At 43.1% G+C, this 17,710-nt stretch overlaps 1 protein-coding gene across 1 annotated transcript; it reads left to right on the top strand.

Moving 5' to 3' along the window:
• The first annotated feature begins 2,535 nt into the window (after positions 1-2,535).
• On the top strand, positions 2,536-17,410 carry IL5RA (interleukin 5 receptor subunit alpha). Its single transcript, XM_010123440.2, has 10 exons — positions 2,536-2,647; positions 3,992-4,137; positions 4,712-4,850; positions 5,375-5,507; positions 5,583-5,773; positions 6,172-6,317; positions 6,969-7,104; positions 10,132-10,228; positions 15,288-15,369; positions 17,273-17,410. The coding sequence occupies exons 1-10, from the start codon at positions 2,536-2,538 to the stop codon at positions 17,363-17,365; spliced, it is 1,275 nt and encodes a 424-aa protein (XP_010121742.2). The 3' UTR covers positions 17,366-17,410.
• The last annotated feature ends 300 nt before the right edge of the window (positions 17,411-17,710 follow it).

Raw genomic sequence — 17,710 nt, 5'->3', positions numbered from 1 at the left:
GTAACCTCCTGGGATAGCTGTTGTGGTTTGTTTTTTTTTCTTCTTCTTGTGCTTTGTTTGAAGACTGCAAAGGTCCCGCTTTTCAAAGTCAGCTTTGCCTTACACTGGGAATTGCATCTGGAACCTGCTTCTGACCAGTGGCCTGAGGTAGTGGGACACGTCAGCTCTAAGTAAGAAAATAATCCCCTTTTAGGGGTGTTTTATGTAGTTTGGATTTCTGCCGTGTTTTAAGGAGTATTTGCTTTACGAAGGGAATCTATCTTTTACCTTCTGCTTATTACTTTCTACTGTATATAACCAAACCATAACATAATTAAGGCTTTTATTTGTCCTGAGAACTTACTATATCAATTTTTATGAGGAGCGTAATCTTCTTGTAGATTTCTAGTTAATGTCTTTACTTGAACACACTAATTTTGATTCTCTTTTCAGTAATTTCTCACGTGAAACACACAGAGGATCACAGGCTGCAAGGTGTTCCTATAGGTTGTGGTCTTACACAGCTATGGAAATACCTCTTCCAAAAGCTGTATTTTCTATCTTAGTCTGATAGCAAGAAAAAGAAAAATAGCATTCATGAAAACAAGGCAGGGAAATATAAGTTGATAAGAAAAACAGGGATAATAATTGAAAACGAATCTGTATTACAGTAACGTTTTGTATTCAGTTACAAATCAGTAAACTGCTGCTCAGAAAATGTTAGATCTCTGGCTAATACATGCATACTTTTAGACAGCAAAAGTACCTTTGAAAAGTTGATCTTTAGGATCTTTTCAAAAGTACAGGGAAAAGAATGTGATCAGGAAGAATCAGAATCCCTGTTTTTCGAGGACAAAGTAAAAAAAAAATCTATAGATAGCCAAACCCACTTAAAGTAAACCCAAGAGAAAGCACCAACATACTGACGTTACTGAAGTTAGTAGATGTGAAGCCTAAGCAGTTGTAAAACATGAGGCTTGTTAAAGATTAAAAAAAAAAATAACATACTGAAGTTATTTTTTTTTTTTAAGTGAGTTTTCTTAGCAGTGGAACTAATGGAGCTTCTTTCCCAAAATCTCGTAGTTGTACTGGATAAAACTCTGACTGCACCTGGGGAACGCAGCCTGTTCCTCCGCCCCTCTCCTACACGAGTGGAATGCCTTTGGTGGGTTCTCGTGTCTTTCTCTCCACAAAATGCCCTCCAGAATAATGTCATCTTGTGAAGCAGAGGTCTGCATGCTATTCAGGTGAGAAAATCCAAAAGAATAGGCTTTTCACACATGGTCATGCCATAGGAAACAGTCTTGGAGCCATGGTGTAGGCATACATGTACAGTGTGAGTAATAATTACCTGATTGTGATTCACGTACATTTTGGAAGAACCAAAATGTCTTTCAGTAATCCAACATCCATAAAAGCAAACCCTGCCTCCCCGGAAATAATCCATTAGCAAACTCCAGAGGTACAGTTGGCCTCGTGCACATTTTGGCTGGCAGAATAGTAGACACATACAAAATATGAATGCAGATAATGAGTGGACTTGGACATTAAGAAACACACTGCCTTGTAGATTGTGTATCATTTTAATGAATTCAGCATTCATGCACCATTTTCAGAAATAGTTACTGTATAGCAAAAGTACTCCAACTGTGATCAATTGGAGTGCTTCCAGTCCCTGGGTTATTTACTGGAGTACTGATGGGTTAAAGATGCTTTCTCTGCTCATTGCCATCTGAAAATATTATGTTTTCCATACGAGCAATTGCTGTAGTGCCCCAGGGAAGTCGTGTGATTGGGCTGGGAGGGCGTATTTCTCTTCGGTAAGAACATTTTGGAAAGCTGCTGTTCTGTATTTCCATGTTGTTTATATTAGGTTATACATGAATGATTACACACAGATTTTTTTTCTCCCCGTACTTAATGAAACAATCTGTAGGAAGCATAAGAACACGCTGGTTTTAAGCATTAAAAATAGTTGTTCATTTAAATTAGAAACAAACAAAATAGTTTCTCTTACACCCAATAATTAACACTGGAAAATTAGCCTTGAGGTGAGCACTGAGACTGCTTTGGTGAGCTTTACTGAAGTAGAAACTGGAACGTAAATTCCAGTAAGTAGCCATTTTCTATATAATGGCAGATAAAAATATGGTTATTTCTGTTCTTTGAGTAAATGGGACTCTTCTGAAAGCCAGTACACCTGAACCTGACTCACTCCTCTCTGTGGGGAGATGTCATAAATCCAGGACTGCTGCTCTGAACATCCACACGTGACGGTGTTTGAAACCAGTAGCTTTTTCCAAGAGGGCTGGCAAAAGCAAAGGGAGCAAAATGAAATGTGGTTGGTGGTGCTTATATTTAGTATAGCCATGACAAGTTACATTTTCCTGCAAGGAAAAGAGAAGAGTCTGTCCCCTGCAAGGTGGCAGTTTCATTCCTTTGATCATATGGATCTACCATGCTCCATGGTTTGCGTGCTTAATGCTTGGGATTGTGTTCCTTTTTAGCTGTCAGGCTCCGTGAAATGGTGACAAGGCACGTGTGCCGATACATTTCATGTCCGTTCTCATTTACCATCCAAAGACCATGGCCAGCACGATGAGAGTTTGTCTGATCCTCCTTTGGACAATGAACTTGGTTCAGGCAGACGTACCTCAAGCTGCAGGAGGTAAGGCATTTTCCTTCTACCAGCGTGTAGCCTTAGCACCAGTGGGTGACCGAGGCCCCTCTACGCCTTGGTCAAGTGTGCTATTCTACACATAAATAAGGCAGTCCATGGCCCACCATGAGTACAAGACCACAGATGACCATGCTGTGTTAACGTGCTTCCTGGGACAGTTGTACCCTGTCTCAGTCAGATTGCTCCAGCCAGTGCCTGAAGACCGTTTTGCTTTGAGCGGGAAGAACCATGAGGCACGTAGACACAACTTGTGCCATGCCGCTTGCCCTCTGGGTTGGAAAGTAGTTCCTGGTCTGGTTTGTTCAACAATTTAACCCACCCAGAACAAAGGCGTTATTCCAGATAGCGATTTTACTTTCAGGAACAAAACTGCAGCTAGCTGCAGAAACATGGCGACACAAAGTGTCACTGGTGTAATCCTGGTATATTGACTACCTTAATGGTGACATTTTTTGTGGGCATCTCAACAAGGAACATTGTAGGGGGAGCAGTTCAGGGTGGTTTGTGTCAGGGTTTTCTGAGCCTTTATGAGGCAGTTTTCCTAATGCAAGGTGCATGCTTGAACTAGTGGGCATCAAAGGTTGAAATTGTAGGAGAAGAGAAGTGGGGACTGATGTCCCTCAGCTGCCTTGGAGATGGTAAGTAAGGGAGGGCAGGCTCTGAAGAACTGTAGAAATGGAGGGGAGTAGATTGATTATTTCATTGCCTTGCTATTTTTATGCTAACATTTTCCCCCAGCATGAGATCTTCCTCATTTCCATATGAGCTCCAGGAATCCCTCTTGCTCTGTCATTTGAAATTATCATTCCCATCCTTCTATGTTTTCTTCCATTTGCTCTTAATTCCTCTGTTCATAATTTTGTTTCTTCTCTAACATATAACTTCTTGTGGCTGTCAGCCTTCTCTTTGAAAGCCCCCACGTTATGCTCTTCTGCAAGCTGATGTGGGTGAGAGAATTGTTCATATGGTTCATCGCTTGATCAGCCCCGTTTCAGTACAGATGCCTAGTGTCTATGTGGCTACGAGGATCAAGCTGAAAAATCTGAACCTAATTAACGAGCCAAATGTAATATATCATTGTGCTTTTCAAGTTGAAACTTGTAAAAATTCATTTTTAGGCTATGTTTTAAGTAAACTCTTATTTCATGAAATTTTGATTGTGATTTAAATATATTTTTCAAATATTAGAAACATTTTGTAAGAAGCTGATGAGAGAATATAATATTTAAATGAAATTATTTACTTGTATTGCTCATTGCTGGTGAACTGCTATTGCTCTAAACAGTTCACTGGTTTACTATGTTATAAATATTTTTGTTTTCTCCCTCACAGTTCAGGTTTTCCCTCCTGTTAACTTCACCCTTACAGTCTCTGCATTAGCACAAGTACTTTTACACTGGAAACCAAACCCTGATCAAGAACAAAAAAACTACACTATAAGATATGATGTGAAAATCCTAAGCCCTGTGCCTGAAGAGGTAAGATAAACAATAAGTCCAGTATCCTAAGAAGGTTAAATTCCTGTCAAGTTAAACATGTTGCACCAAACTGGGGCGCAGTAGGCATGATGTCTCTTGAACGATTGGCATATTGAATAATTTATTCTCCTATATCATAAACAAATACTTTGAGCACTGGATAGATTCCCGTTCAGCTATGCTTACGGGTACAGATCTGCTGGGACAAGGGTTAGCCTGGGAACTGGCAGTCTCTGCACCATTCATCTTTGAGGGAAGCTGGATACTGGTTTTAGGTGATATTGCTCCCTGTTCGAGTCAGCTCACTTAATTCACATTACTGCCAGGGTATCACTAAAATGTCAGAACACATTTCATCACAGGTGCATGCTATAGAGACGTTTTTGGTAAGATAAGGGTCCTGCTGTCTTAAAGGAGAAACATTACGCCCTTCTTGTGTGGATTATTTGTACCCTCTAGCTTTAGACAGTTAATATAACCAGCTAAGCTAGCTGCCTGGTTTGCCTCTTTGCAGGCTCCTTAATTCAGCTTCCATTGCAGGCAATGCCTATTTGATTTTTATTTTTATTTCAAGTATGATACAAAGAAGACTCACAGTATCCGAACAGTTGCACTTCACAATGGTTTCTCTGCGCACGTTCGGACATTACTTCTCCATAATGACCTTCAGATGAGAAGTGACTGGGTGATGGAAAAAATCCCGCCTCCGCCAGGTAAGAAGAAATGCTGGGGAGGTCTGAATTTTATGTTCTGCTCTGGTCTGTGGATTAGACATCAAAAGGTGACAGGTTTAATACTCAAAAAATGCAGCATTTTCCCCTCTGCCTGCTACACTGATCTTACAAAATGATTTAATCCAGGCCTGTCTCTACTGCTCTGGAGCCTGGAGTACAATCTGGAGGTGCAGAACATGGATAACTCATAAAAATTTTTTAAAAAATTCCTTGCTAAGACTAAGAGAACCTACTTTCATACACTCTAGGATATTAAAAGTTCATGTTGCCCTGGTGTACATGAAATATATAATGGTGCTGTGTGGTACAGCTGTACTGACACGGTTTGGGAATTTTCATCCATCCATAACTGATAGACCCGTGTGATAAGGAAGAGACGTGGATACAATAGACACAGACATATCGGACCAAAGACTGTAACCAAAGTGTTTTAGCAATATGATTTTCTTACGACTTCTGTAGTAAGATTTTTCTTTCTGCTTTATAATTCCTTGACTCTCTAGGTGCTCCAGAGACATCTGTCACTAATTTGTCCTGTGTCACTCACATCACCATTTCTAGTACTGTTTCTCTCCATTGCACTTGGCTTCCTGGCCAAGGGGCACCAGAAGATACCAAGTACTTTCTGTTTTACAGGTTGGTGTTTTCTCCCATTTTAGTCAGCAAATAATTTATTTAAGAGCATCATGTCTCACGAGTGTTTCAATTTAGATATGAAATGTACACTGAAGAATGTCAGGATTACATCAAAGACAAGCGGAACAGGAATACTGAGTGCAGGTTTTCAGTGACTCATATAGATCCTGAGGAGATTGACAATCTCATTGTGATACACATTAACGGGTCTAGCAAGTATGCGGCAATCAAGCCTTTTCAGCAGTTATTTAACCAAAATGCCATTGGTGAGTAGAAATATATATATATATTTAATTTAAAAATGTCAAGCAGGATTGTCAAAAGATTTGTGAGAGAATATTACTGGATTGAATGGTTCTTGATGCAGGTGAAAGTATGTGCTGGTTTTGCATAGGCTTCTTAATGAAATTGGAAGAGACTCTTAAGACAGAAATTGGGTGGTTTTAACTAGCTTTGATTTTAATAATCTATTTTAAATTATAGAATGACCAAAAAAATAGACTAGAAAAGACAATTAATCCTTATCTTTTCTGTACAAAATGTGAAATAAATTCCAGGACGATAGGTCCTATTTGGAAACACTATCAGGTTAACAAATGCTCCAATTTTTAGTATTTAAACTTTGCTCTATAAATAACTTACTAGCACAGTTTTCTTTTTGTAGAGAAAGTGAATGTTCCCAGAAATGTCACTGTACTCTTAGAAAAAAACGATCTCCTGGCCACGTGGGAGAAGCCAATTTCTCCTTTCCCTAAAGAATGTTTTGAATACGAATTTTACCTCCGCAACTTGAAGTCAGGTAACAAGCAGGTAATTGCTGCTCTGATGCCCAAGTATTACTTAGCGTTCCTGTCTCGGAGCTGACTGTCCTGTAGAGCTGGAATTTGCCTTTGTGCAACCTGAGGAAAAAGGTCTTCATATTCATGGATATGTTACAAATTTAAAAACATTTAAAATAGAAGCTCCAATTAATACATTTTTGAAACTATAGACTTTTGTTGAAACTTGTGTCTCATTTGTGACTAGGGTTCAGCCAAAGTCTCATCGTTTTTTTTTTATTTTTCTTCTTTTTTTTCTGGACATCATTTATGTCTGCAGCAAACTATCCCCAAGAGACCTAGGACAGACCTAGAAGGACAAAAACTGGAGTTACTCAGTTTTATGCATCTGGTTTCAGAACAGCAGGAGGATGGACAATCCTGAAAATCCAGCATTAAGTGTCTTAAGGAAGAAAGCAAAAATGAAGCATCTTTCAAGAATTAGTCATGAAATATTGGTGTATTATGAGAGAAATTACACCTATAAAAATAGAGATCTTACTTCAAAAGCAAAGCCAGATGCTCACAGTTACTCTAATAAAGGAGTTTTAAAAAAATAAAACGATAAGCATGATTAAAGCTTGTTTTCTGAATTGTTTAGTCTTAAGTAATCTATAACAGTAAAATATTGTTTTCCTAACAGATACTGAAAATATCCTCAAACGACTTCAGATTACGGATTGATGTTACCAGCAGGTATTCCATACAAATAAGAGCTAATCACCACATTTGTTGTATGAGAGGATTTTGGAGTGACTGGAGTGAAATTATTTATGTTGGTAAGAACAACACGCTTCTGTCTTGTAGTGAATGTTATTAGATTGCTGGAAAGCAAACGCTGCCTAATCATGAGCACGCACAACACCAAGGAATTTTAATAGAAGCAAGGAAAATAGGTATTTGAAGAAAGAACCTGACTTGTTAATGCCAAGGGGAGTTAAGTATGTGTTCCATTAAAAATAATAATTAAAAAACAATCTCCCAGGCAAGCTTTTGGACACATGGAGAGGTTTTTTAGACAGTGTTTTGTTTTTACATGCTTATGTTTTCAGAGACTGCTTTAAACTAGCTTAAGGCTTAAATTATAGGTAAGGCCTTTTAGTTGCATTATTTCTTTAGTTTTTACATGTGTTTCCCTGGCATGCATCGCGATATTCTTGATGGAAGTTAATATGAGTGATCCTGTCAAATTTACTGGAGCTATCTGAACTCTTAAATGTTTGGGGGGAAAAAATGAGCATGGTTTTAGCATCTTTAGAACATGATGATTTGCCCCACTTTGTTCTGTATTTCCTGCTTGCTGAACGTGTTTTTCTGGAAATAACAGTTTCCTTATCATGGCACGTTATCAACTGTTTCTTCTTAGACATCCTCCTTTGCTCTTATCTTTTGAGTTTCTTAACTTCCTGATTTTCACTGAAAAAAAAAAAAAGTCCGTAACACTCTCCTGTTTACTGCACTTTTCCCTCTTATATCTATTTGCTAGCGAATGTGATTAAATCTGCTGGTGTTTTGCTGCCTTATTCTTAACACATCCCCTTGACCTTCCCAGCTGGATCCATGGCACTGACCAGCCCTTGGGAAGAGGCTCAGCAACCCGAACACTCACCCAAGATGGGGGGTGCTGACTGAATATTAATTAAGAAAACTGGGTCTATTTATTAGCCTCACCCACCAACCAGAGAAATATTCTGATGAGACCAACTTCAAGACCAGTAGATCTCTTCTGAGCCTATACCCTGAGAAAAACACTGGCCTAGGCTGCCCGTCCTGCAGCAGCAATCCTCCAACTCTCTTACCGACTGAAACACAATTCTGGTTTCATGCCTTGGGCTGTGGCCATCAAACCCTGTGAGATGCAGCCATACGCTGCCAAAGCGGGCATTGTAAATCTGCACCATGACACCAGCTGTCTCTAAAAGGTTGTTGAGAAGCATTACAGTCAAAGAAAGCTAGATAAAAATCGTTAGTGTAGCCAGGTGGGCTGGACACCCTCATTAACTACGCATGGCAGCCCAAAACTAATCCAATCTGAAGCTGTAGGAGTGTGGACAGCCACTGCCTGGGCTCACGGTTTAAAAGATCCACAGGTCACATTTGGGGCTGAGAAGTACTTCACAGCACATTTGTACTGCCTGGATTCTGCTTTACCAGCAAGGCTGAAAGATTTGAGGGTCTCTCTGTGTCAGCTGGAGTATTTTTGGGGCTGTCTTGGCCCCACAGTGTGACAATGACTGAGGAACCTGGAAGTATCGCTGTTATGGACGCCTCTACTCATGCACTGCAAATATCAGATATGGAAAATTCATTCTGATGGTAAAAAAACCAACAGTTAGTCTTCCATAAAAATTTACTTAAATCTCAAAAATATCCAAGGACAGGTCAAATTGCTTCAGTTTTTCCTATGAAAAGGGGATTTTAGAGCTTGTTGCAGCTCACTGACACAAGACAAGTTACTGGGATGTCCCCAGAGCCACAGCACGGCCTCTACAATTCCTGCTTCTCCCACACCTTACTCCAAGTTACAGTGAGACTCAGTGTTGCCTGATCATGCCTTTTTGAGGCCGTTGCCAGCTGACGTAACATGGAAGAGACTTAGGACCCTTCCATTTTTGGTTTGGAAAACAGAGACACTTCCCAGCTGTCACGCTGGGAGGCTTAAAATTGGTTTATGGGACTTAACCACTTTCCACAGTTTGCTGCCCCAGTCATCCTCAAGACTTACACTCAAGGACATCCTAAATCTTATTTTCTTGAAAGAAAAGCTGTAACATTGAAGACAAAATAAACCATCCTGAGGCATTTGTAATGGCAGGATTGACTGTGTACCCCCGTGGGGATGGTACGGAGGCGCAGGACGGATCACAGGCCTGCTCACGGCACCATCCCCACGCTGCTCTCGGTGGAGACAGCAGACTCAGCTCCTTGTTTCTCAGAAACAAATCTGGCCACAGTTGGATATTGTTTTGTCTGCAGCACCAATAAACCCACCACTCCTGCCACTGGCCGATTTACGTCCTTTCAATTACCTGGTAATGGCAGTGCTGACACCTCGATGCGTAGGACAGGTAGTTATCGTCGGCACACATGGACTCGTCAGCCTTTTGAAACCGCAGTTCAACGTAAATGGTTTTGTTATGTGGCATAATGTGGCACAAAATAATGCCCGAGGTCACCGAGTGATGCCTTTTGAAAACAGAAACACTGACCTTGATAGAAATACCTGTGTCTGCTCACAGGCAGAGGCAGCAGAGAAAGTCTGCCAGAGGAAATGCATCAGCAGCCAGCTCACAAGAAAAATGGGAGGTTTCCATGTCTTTTTTACATGCAAGCTGATGAAGCTGGAGAAATCCAGTTCCTGGCTAGAAAGGATTAACAGAAATGAAGAATGGTTTAATGGAAAACATACAGTTTGTGCCAGAGATTATCAGCAAACCACGTCTTTGCTGAGTACCAGTCGCGTGCTTGCTGCATGGCATCACGTGTCTCAGGGTGGCAGCTACAGAGCGTGTCGTCTTCGTGGTGCTGGTGGGCCTGGCTCCTCACGCTTCTCGGCTTGTTCTCTCCTTCACATTAAGATGAAGAAAATTTATTCTTGAAATTAGGAAGTCCGTTTCATGGGAAGTGTTCTTGAAGCTGTGCGTTTTGTTTCTAATTCTAGATCCCAGGTCTCCATCACTGGCATGTTAATTTGTGATCTGAGCACAACCCCATAAAACAGCTGATGAAATTGTTTGTAAGAGTGTGTTTAAAACAATCTGCACTATAATAATATATTTAATTTCTTTTTTTTTCTTGAAATTCAGGGCAAAACAAACTGGAGAATTCCGTAGTCTGGATTCTCACTGCGCTTTGTGTGTCCACGTGCTGCACATTCTTGCTCGTTGCTATAATATGCAAAACGTAAGTATCACCGTCTTCTTTTTAATTACAATATAACTAAGGACTACGTGTTCAACAGGGGTGGGAGGATGTTACAAGCTTTGCTTAATTTTAAGAAAGGGCACTGATTTTGGTATTCACATATAATTATATTAAGCAAAAGCACTGAATAAGTGATAATCAGCCTCATTAATCATCAATAATAACATTCAGCAAAATTGGTGGGGTAAGAAGGTTATTCAATTTAATCTTAAACAACAAACCCTTATACTGAGTGAGGCAAATTTGTTAAAAATCTGTTTTTCCTTATCTCATTTCTTCACTTAAATGAGTCTGGTTGGGTCAATGATTTCCCCAGGAGGACTCTGTTTTTAACCCTGGTGAAGGCTGCCGAGAGCATCTTTCATGGCTAAAATGTACAGGCCAATATTTTCCCAGTCTTTCCTAGTTCACCCTGCACACCTACACTCTATATCAGGCCCTGGGCATGTGGTCTGAGTTTTGGTTGACATCAAGGAGTGCGGTAGATGCTTTGAAGAGGTAAAAATTTGGTGCTTTTGTGCCTGCTGCTCCTCTTGACCCCTTTACAGGAGTGAGTGCCTTGAACTATTGATTGCTGTGAGTTTTTAAACTATTTGTTTAGTTTATTTTTAATTACTACAGAGGCTATGGATGCCATGTAGTAAACACAGCTGCCATACAGCCAAACTTCCCAAAATGTGAAGAAACCCAGATACGCTTTGGATTGCTGTAGCTGTGACTAGTCAAATCATAAGTGATGAATTAAAGAGTCAATGTAATTACAAAGCTTCTCCCCTGAAACACGCATCAAGCTGCAATTATCAGTCCTCAATAGACACAGCTCCCAGTAATGTAAATGCTGTCCTCAACTCTGCTAATCTCTTATTAATTTCTTTAATGCCTTTTAATTTATTGGTCATCCTGATGTGTCCTTGGCTATTTTCCTTTCCATATTGCATTACCTTTATCAAATAAAGGTTTGTCCACAGGAATGCTATATTAGAATAACTGTTATTAACTCTCCCTAAAGTGGCTGGTGTCTATAATAACCTGGTCTGAAGTCAATTTAATTGGCGTAGTGCATCTCAATAAGCAATCCTTTCTGGCACAAGATAGATTAACTCTCCAGAGAGTTTATTCACGTTGTGCTTTGTGTGCAGCTGTTGCCAGCTATGCAGCCTGGATGTAGTGGTGGAAATCATAGAAATCCCCAAAGTGCTCTTACTCACACCACTGATTCTTTTATGGACTGACCTGTCTGTAAAGCTATAGGTCCTCTGCTGCTCCAGCGTCATCTTCATCTGCTCTCTCCTCTCAATTTGGGACACCAAAACACCAACACCAGTTAGTTCCAGCAGCAGCTAATAGCAGTCATACTGCTCCGTGTTTTCCCATGGAGTTCTGCAAGTGTTTGGATATTATGCAGTTACCCCCTGCAGAGATCCTGAAGTAGATATAGGGGAAGAGATCAGTATAAGGGAAGACTTCTACTCAAGCAAGGACCAGCTCAAAGATGCTGTGCTAATGCATTTTACAAATTTTAATACGTTAGGCAAATTTAAGCTAGCTTTTCCGGGTTCAGCTGCTTCATGCTACATTGGTTGCTTCCAGGACTGGAACTATATAATTCCCTAGCACCCAAAGGCTCATTACAGTCCATCTTCGCCAAAGTGATGACAATTTTATCTGCCTCATGCACTGAATTTCATGAAGTTGCTAGCTTTACTCCACCCTTCCCAAGCTGTTTCATGCTCAGTGTCCTTGCCACGTCTCTAATCCTCCAGCCTGCCCTGGGAGGAGGTGGGAAATGTGAGAAGATGAAATGCAGTGCTTAGCCTGCTCATTTGTTGTATCTGCAGATATTAAAAAAAAAGAAAAATAGAACAGGTTCCCAAGATCAGTTTCATTAATAGTCTCAGTTTTTACTGCTCTTGAATATTCACAAAATGTGCTATGCAATTGAAGCCACAGAATTGTTTCAAATTTCATACGATTTGAAGGCATTTAAGGAATTTCATTATGGCAAAGAGTTCTATATTTTTTTCTGTGTACTTCCTGGAGACTGCAGGCATCAGAGGTTCAGACCACTCTTGGTGAGAAATGCTACAAGGCAAAGTAGCCCTCTGGGACTGTTTGGATAGTCTTTTCCCTTCACTTGCAGCAGCTGATGGGATTACCATCTTGATAAAAAGCATGATTGAATGTTTTCCTAGTTTGCCCTGCATCTTTACGAATGAGCATCCTGTGTACTTCTTCAGGCTGTGCCTTGGAATTACATTTCTCCTGGAGGTGAGCCCACGGGAGGATGTAGTTAATAACTCGCTCCCAGCTGCTCTCCACTTAACTGACATGAGGCCTGCCAGCAGCCCTCCGTTCCCTGAAATCTATGCGGTCGCCCCCACCTCCGGCAGGTACCCCTCCCTCTCCTGCACCCCACGACCAGCACGCACCAGCCATCCACTACTGGGAGGTCATTTGGAAAACGTCACGGGGAATCTCAGGGGAGCAAGACACTAGAAAAGACACTCTAACGTACTGTGAAAACAAATATTTTATCAGTCTCATTGCAGCGGTTAGAAGAGGGAAAAGAAGAACTTGTTGTCTTACTTATTTCTCTTTATTTATCTTTGGCCTTTTCATGTCACAGCCTGTGGGAAAAGTGGCAAATTTCAGAAAGGCAGACACAGCACAACAGCTAGAGGCCCTGAAACGCTGAGTTAAGGCGCGAGGGTCCCGTGGGGTATTTCCAGAGCCTGAAGGTCCAGGTAGCGCTAATGGAAAGGGCCGTGCTCTAACCCGTGTAGAGACAAGCAGAGATATCTGGAATGTTTTTTAATCACATAACTCCAACTTTTCAGTGTTCTACAAAAAAAGAACAGGAGCTGTCTAAGGGCAGCACTGACACCACCCCCACCATCGCCTTACTGCAAAGACTCCTGCACCTAGGGGCAAGCAGCCCCCACGAACCCAGGTGTCCTTCTGCCTCATTTCTGTTGGGCGCTTGTGCGCCCCTCCTTAAGTGTTTCTGTTCCAGAAGCGACGTGTGACTTATGCTTTTTGCTGACTCAATAAATAATTTTTATATGGCTCCATCAACATCTTTTATTGACAAACAGCACAACTAGGAATGCGTCAGTCCCAAACAAAACCCAATCTTCTTGGCTACGTTGCACAGCAATAGCATAAACCAAAACCAGAGTCAGAGCTGAAATGAGACACAGGTCAAATAATTTGGGCATGGTTTAGTGGACATGGTGGTGTTAGGTTGATGGTTGGAGCTGCTGATCTTGGAGGTCTTTTCCAACCTTAAAGATTCTATGATGCTATGTGGCCTCCAGGCCCTTCCTCCTGAAAGGCTTGGGAGAAATGATGGACTGCAGGAGCCGTGAGGCAGTGGCGCTTGCAAACATAACCTGGGTATGGTCACAAAGACCTGACCCTTAGCAGGAAAGCTGGGAAGAGTCGAGATGATGCCAGGTGCTGCAGTGTTAATGTTGTCACTCATCCCCGTCCCACTCCTGAGTTACACCAGGGCCACGCTAGTAACGGTGACCACAGAGCTTGGCTTGTCCTCTGCAGCCAGCAATGGCTGGACTGCGTTCAGCATCTCAACAAAGGGGATGCAAACGTCTGCTAAAAACAACTCACACCCTGCTTTTCCTCCCCATATTCCCAGTTCTGGCTGTACGTCTCCATCACAAACCCTTGTCCGTGTGCAGCAATGGGGAGACATCCCGTAGCTTTCTTGGTCACATCTATCGTGCCAGCAGTGCTATGTCCCTTCCCTTCCCCTAATTATTAGTTAAACATCACTGTCTCCCTCAAGGCAACAGCAGCTCAGCCAGGAAGGTTTAGCTCCAAACTGATAGTCAGAAAATATTATTCCTCCTCTCCTCCCTGGTGAGGAGGAATAATAGGCTAAAAGACAAACTTGACAGAACTCAGAAAGCTTTTGGAAGAAGAATCGTCATAAGAACATAATCACTCAACTAACCAGACATCAGCCAGGAAAACTGCCACAAAATAAACGGGGCAGAGGAGCAGATCTGCCCTTGGTCCCAGCAGCGACGGTACAGGAGGGGTGCAGCTCGGGCTCTGCCTCGGCCACTTCTCTGCCCCACGGACGCTGGGCTAGCTCCGCAGAACAAGTGCTGCATACTAATTCTGGGCTAAATGCTATAATCTTCACTCAGGCCAAGTTCCCATTAAAATATGGCCCTATTTGGACATTGTGCTGTCCAGGGGTGGAGATAAGGAATGCATCTCAGTGATTTAAATGTGAAGTCTGTACTCTGGGATATATCAAAGACAAGAAAAAGTTCACTCTGCAGCACTTGCTATCACACAAATACACACACCTGCATGCTTGAGCCAGACCAAAGGGTGTCAGGTAGGAAAGGAGGATCTCACAGGGCATTAGCAGGATGAATTATTACAATGCTACGCAGAGCCGTTTGCTGTCAGCCATCTCCAGTCCCGTTCCTTGCCTCTTCCTTGTTCCCTCAGCACACAATTATTTACGGTTGCTCTCCTACCGCAAGACGCGGGCAGATTGTGTCCAGAAACCAAAGTCTGAGCGAGAGGCAGCCTGTCTTGAACGTCCAAACAAGGCACACGGCAACGCAGCCCTTGGGAAGAACATGAGCGTTAACAGACAGAGCAGAGCAATTAATTTCTCTCCAAGACAGACCTATTGCTGGCTGTTAAAGCTGCGGTGATGGCCTCTCAGATAAGACCTCCCAGCCCAGCTCTCTGCTGTGGCTGCGATGAAAGAGGATGATGAGGGAGAGTGTCAGCCCACCGCCTCTTTGCAAATCCCCCAGAAGTGTCCTGGTAGGGCAGGCACAGCTGCCCAGACCTCAGGGTGTCCGCTAGTGGACCATTATCCATTATGTTCATCCCTTTTGAACCTGCTGCTGCTATCAGATGCTGACGACTGAGGAGGGCTGGCAGTGCAAGGAGAGCTGCCTTCTCACGGGGCTAAACGTGCTGCCCATCGGGCACATCATCCATCAGAAAAAGCAGTTCTTTCACAGCCCTCCCCTACTGTTTTTTGCAGAAACCACATATGGAGTAAACTGTTTCCACCAATTCCAACACCCAGCAACAAATTCAGAGATCCCTACCCAAATGAGTATGAGGTAAAATAACATTTTAGTCACTCTTTTTCTTTTTTTTTTTTTTTTTTTTTTTACTAGAAGGAACGCTTGTGTTTGTGTGCTGCTCTTCCCCTGTAAGTTTGGGAGCTTGTTGCTGCTCAGCTAAAGCCTTTTGACCACTTAGAATTTCTGATGTCCATATTAACTGCGGGCTACGTTGTCAAATATGTTGTGAAAGTGGGAAATCCGTGGGTGCAGTTAAGGTAACGATGTGCACAGCCCTAACTGCGAGCGTAACATGGAGATAGCCATCGCATTTAGCAATCTGTGAGGCTGCTCTTGCAATCGTGCCTGCTGTGGTGGGGTCTCACCTGGCCGGCCATCTCCTCTGCCAAGGACAGGTCCCAGCCCGCAGTGGCTCTGGTTCTGGCTTTGTTTGCAAATGAAGTGTTTTGGGAGGGTGGTATAAAAACAAAGAGAAGGATTAAGTGCTATTGCCGAGTGCTTTTCTAATAGGCAACGAATTTCAGGCCCAGGGTGCCGTACCCACGGCTCTGCCTTTCATACGGAGACGCAGTGCAGTCGCTCTGCCCTCCGAGCACGGCCAGGCAGGCAGCTCTGCCTTGCCAGGGACTGCAGGCTGAGTCCTGGAAAGCCGATTTATTTTGTGAAACCTAACAATGGGAAATGTCTTGGTCCTACTGTTAAGCTGGGCTTAAGCCTTATTATGTTTGCTGGTACTTCCTGATAAATACGTTTGCCTCACAGATAAGAGAAAACTCCTCATTATCTGCTTAAGAGAAGTGCTGCTCAGTAACTTGATTTTAATTTGTCCCCTTAGAGCAGGGGTTTGATTTTTTTGGGCATTGTTCTTTCCATGGACTCATCAAGGAAACGGGCTTAAGAGATTATCATATGATGTTTGTTTTTAATTAAAGTCACAGGTATAAAATAACACGACTTAGGGTATCACAAATAAGAACAGGAGAAATAGCAAATATTAACACTGCAGCTAGAAAATGGGAGCTTACAAAGGCTGTTTCACATTATCCAGAGCTGCACTGGCTTGCATTTAGTCGTCTCTATTTAAAGCGAGCTGGGTGCAGGTAGGCGATACCGGCTGGTGGCACCGCAGCCGCAGGAGAGGTGGCACCGGCAGGGAGAGGTGACAGCACAGCCCGGGAGAGGGAAACCCCCAGCAGCTGTTTGTTGTGAGCACCCAGTTCCTAAATTCATGACGTAAACGGCAGGGTGAGGTGACGAAAGCCCAGCGCAGCGATGGTGGCAGCGCGGCCCGTGGGAACCACGCTCAGCCCCAAGGAGCGGCTCTGCCACCCGTCACCTCCGCGGGCTTCCCAGCAGCTCAGCTACGGCTTCCTGCGTCCTTCCATGAATCACCCCATCCCCACTTGCGCAACTCTGCTCAGCACCGAGGGGTCTGGATCTGGCCCCACAAGTGGGCTTGGCTGCTGTGTATTCGGACAAATTCCTGCGCCTCGTAACACGTCCTGCAGCTCCTCCCGGGGTTCTTTGTCCTTGGCTACAGAGACCTGTCCGGTGGGCCACCCTGCTCAACTGTGTTGTGCAAAACATGCCAAACGGGAAATCTGTGGCGCAGGGTGATGCTGGCCAGGGAACAGAGTGATGAGCAGCCTTGCCAGAAGTTCAGCGGGAATGTGAGTTTTCTGGCAAAACTCTTCTGTTGAACCCATTGCTCTTTCTCAGCTCTTGCCTTACGAAACATTTTGGGTGAATCCCTCTTTAAATGCACCAGCTTGAAACATGGTGTTTCGCAAAACGCACTGTTAAGTGAGGGCTTTGCGGCATTTGTTTCATAACAAATATTCCACGCAGTCGTGACTCCTCTCTCTGAATTAGTGCAGTTTAATTAGTAACCTCAGTTTACCTCCCAGCCCGCCAGCTAAATGTGGTCTTTGCTTTCCAGAGAGCACGTACCTGCACCAGCGAGACGGAGACCGAGTTCGGCAGCTTTGCTGAAGATCTCTACTGCAACGCACTCGACGACTCTGTCTTCTGAGAGGCCGCGGGGCTGGCGAGGCTGCGCGGCCCCGGCACGTCGCCCACCGTCACTGGAGCCGGCTTCGTGTCACCTCCGCGTTTCCAACGGGGGAGGAGGACTTGCTTCCACGAGGTGCCTTGCATAATGATAAGCTATTAAACAAAACATCCCTGTTTAAGCAGGATATATGTACATGGTACAAGGAAAAAAAAATTCTGGAAAAGAGCTAATAGCTATTTTTTATGGTTGACAGCTTAATCTTTTGGGTTTTTGTTTTGTTTTAAAGACTTCTGACAATGCAAGACACACAATGCAAACTGGGACTTGGCGCAGCTGTGCGCATGGCAGCCCTGGTCCCTGGCA

The sequence above is a fragment of the Chlamydotis macqueenii genome, chromosome 10 (assembly GCF_036417535.1).
Source record: "Chlamydotis macqueenii isolate bChlMac1 chromosome 10, bChlMac1.mat, whole genome shotgun sequence".
Taxonomy (NCBI): Eukaryota; Metazoa; Chordata; class Aves; order Otidiformes; family Otididae; genus Chlamydotis; species Chlamydotis macqueenii.
Note: the sequence above shows the minus strand (reverse complement) of the source record. Positions and strands in the feature narration are given on the sequence as shown.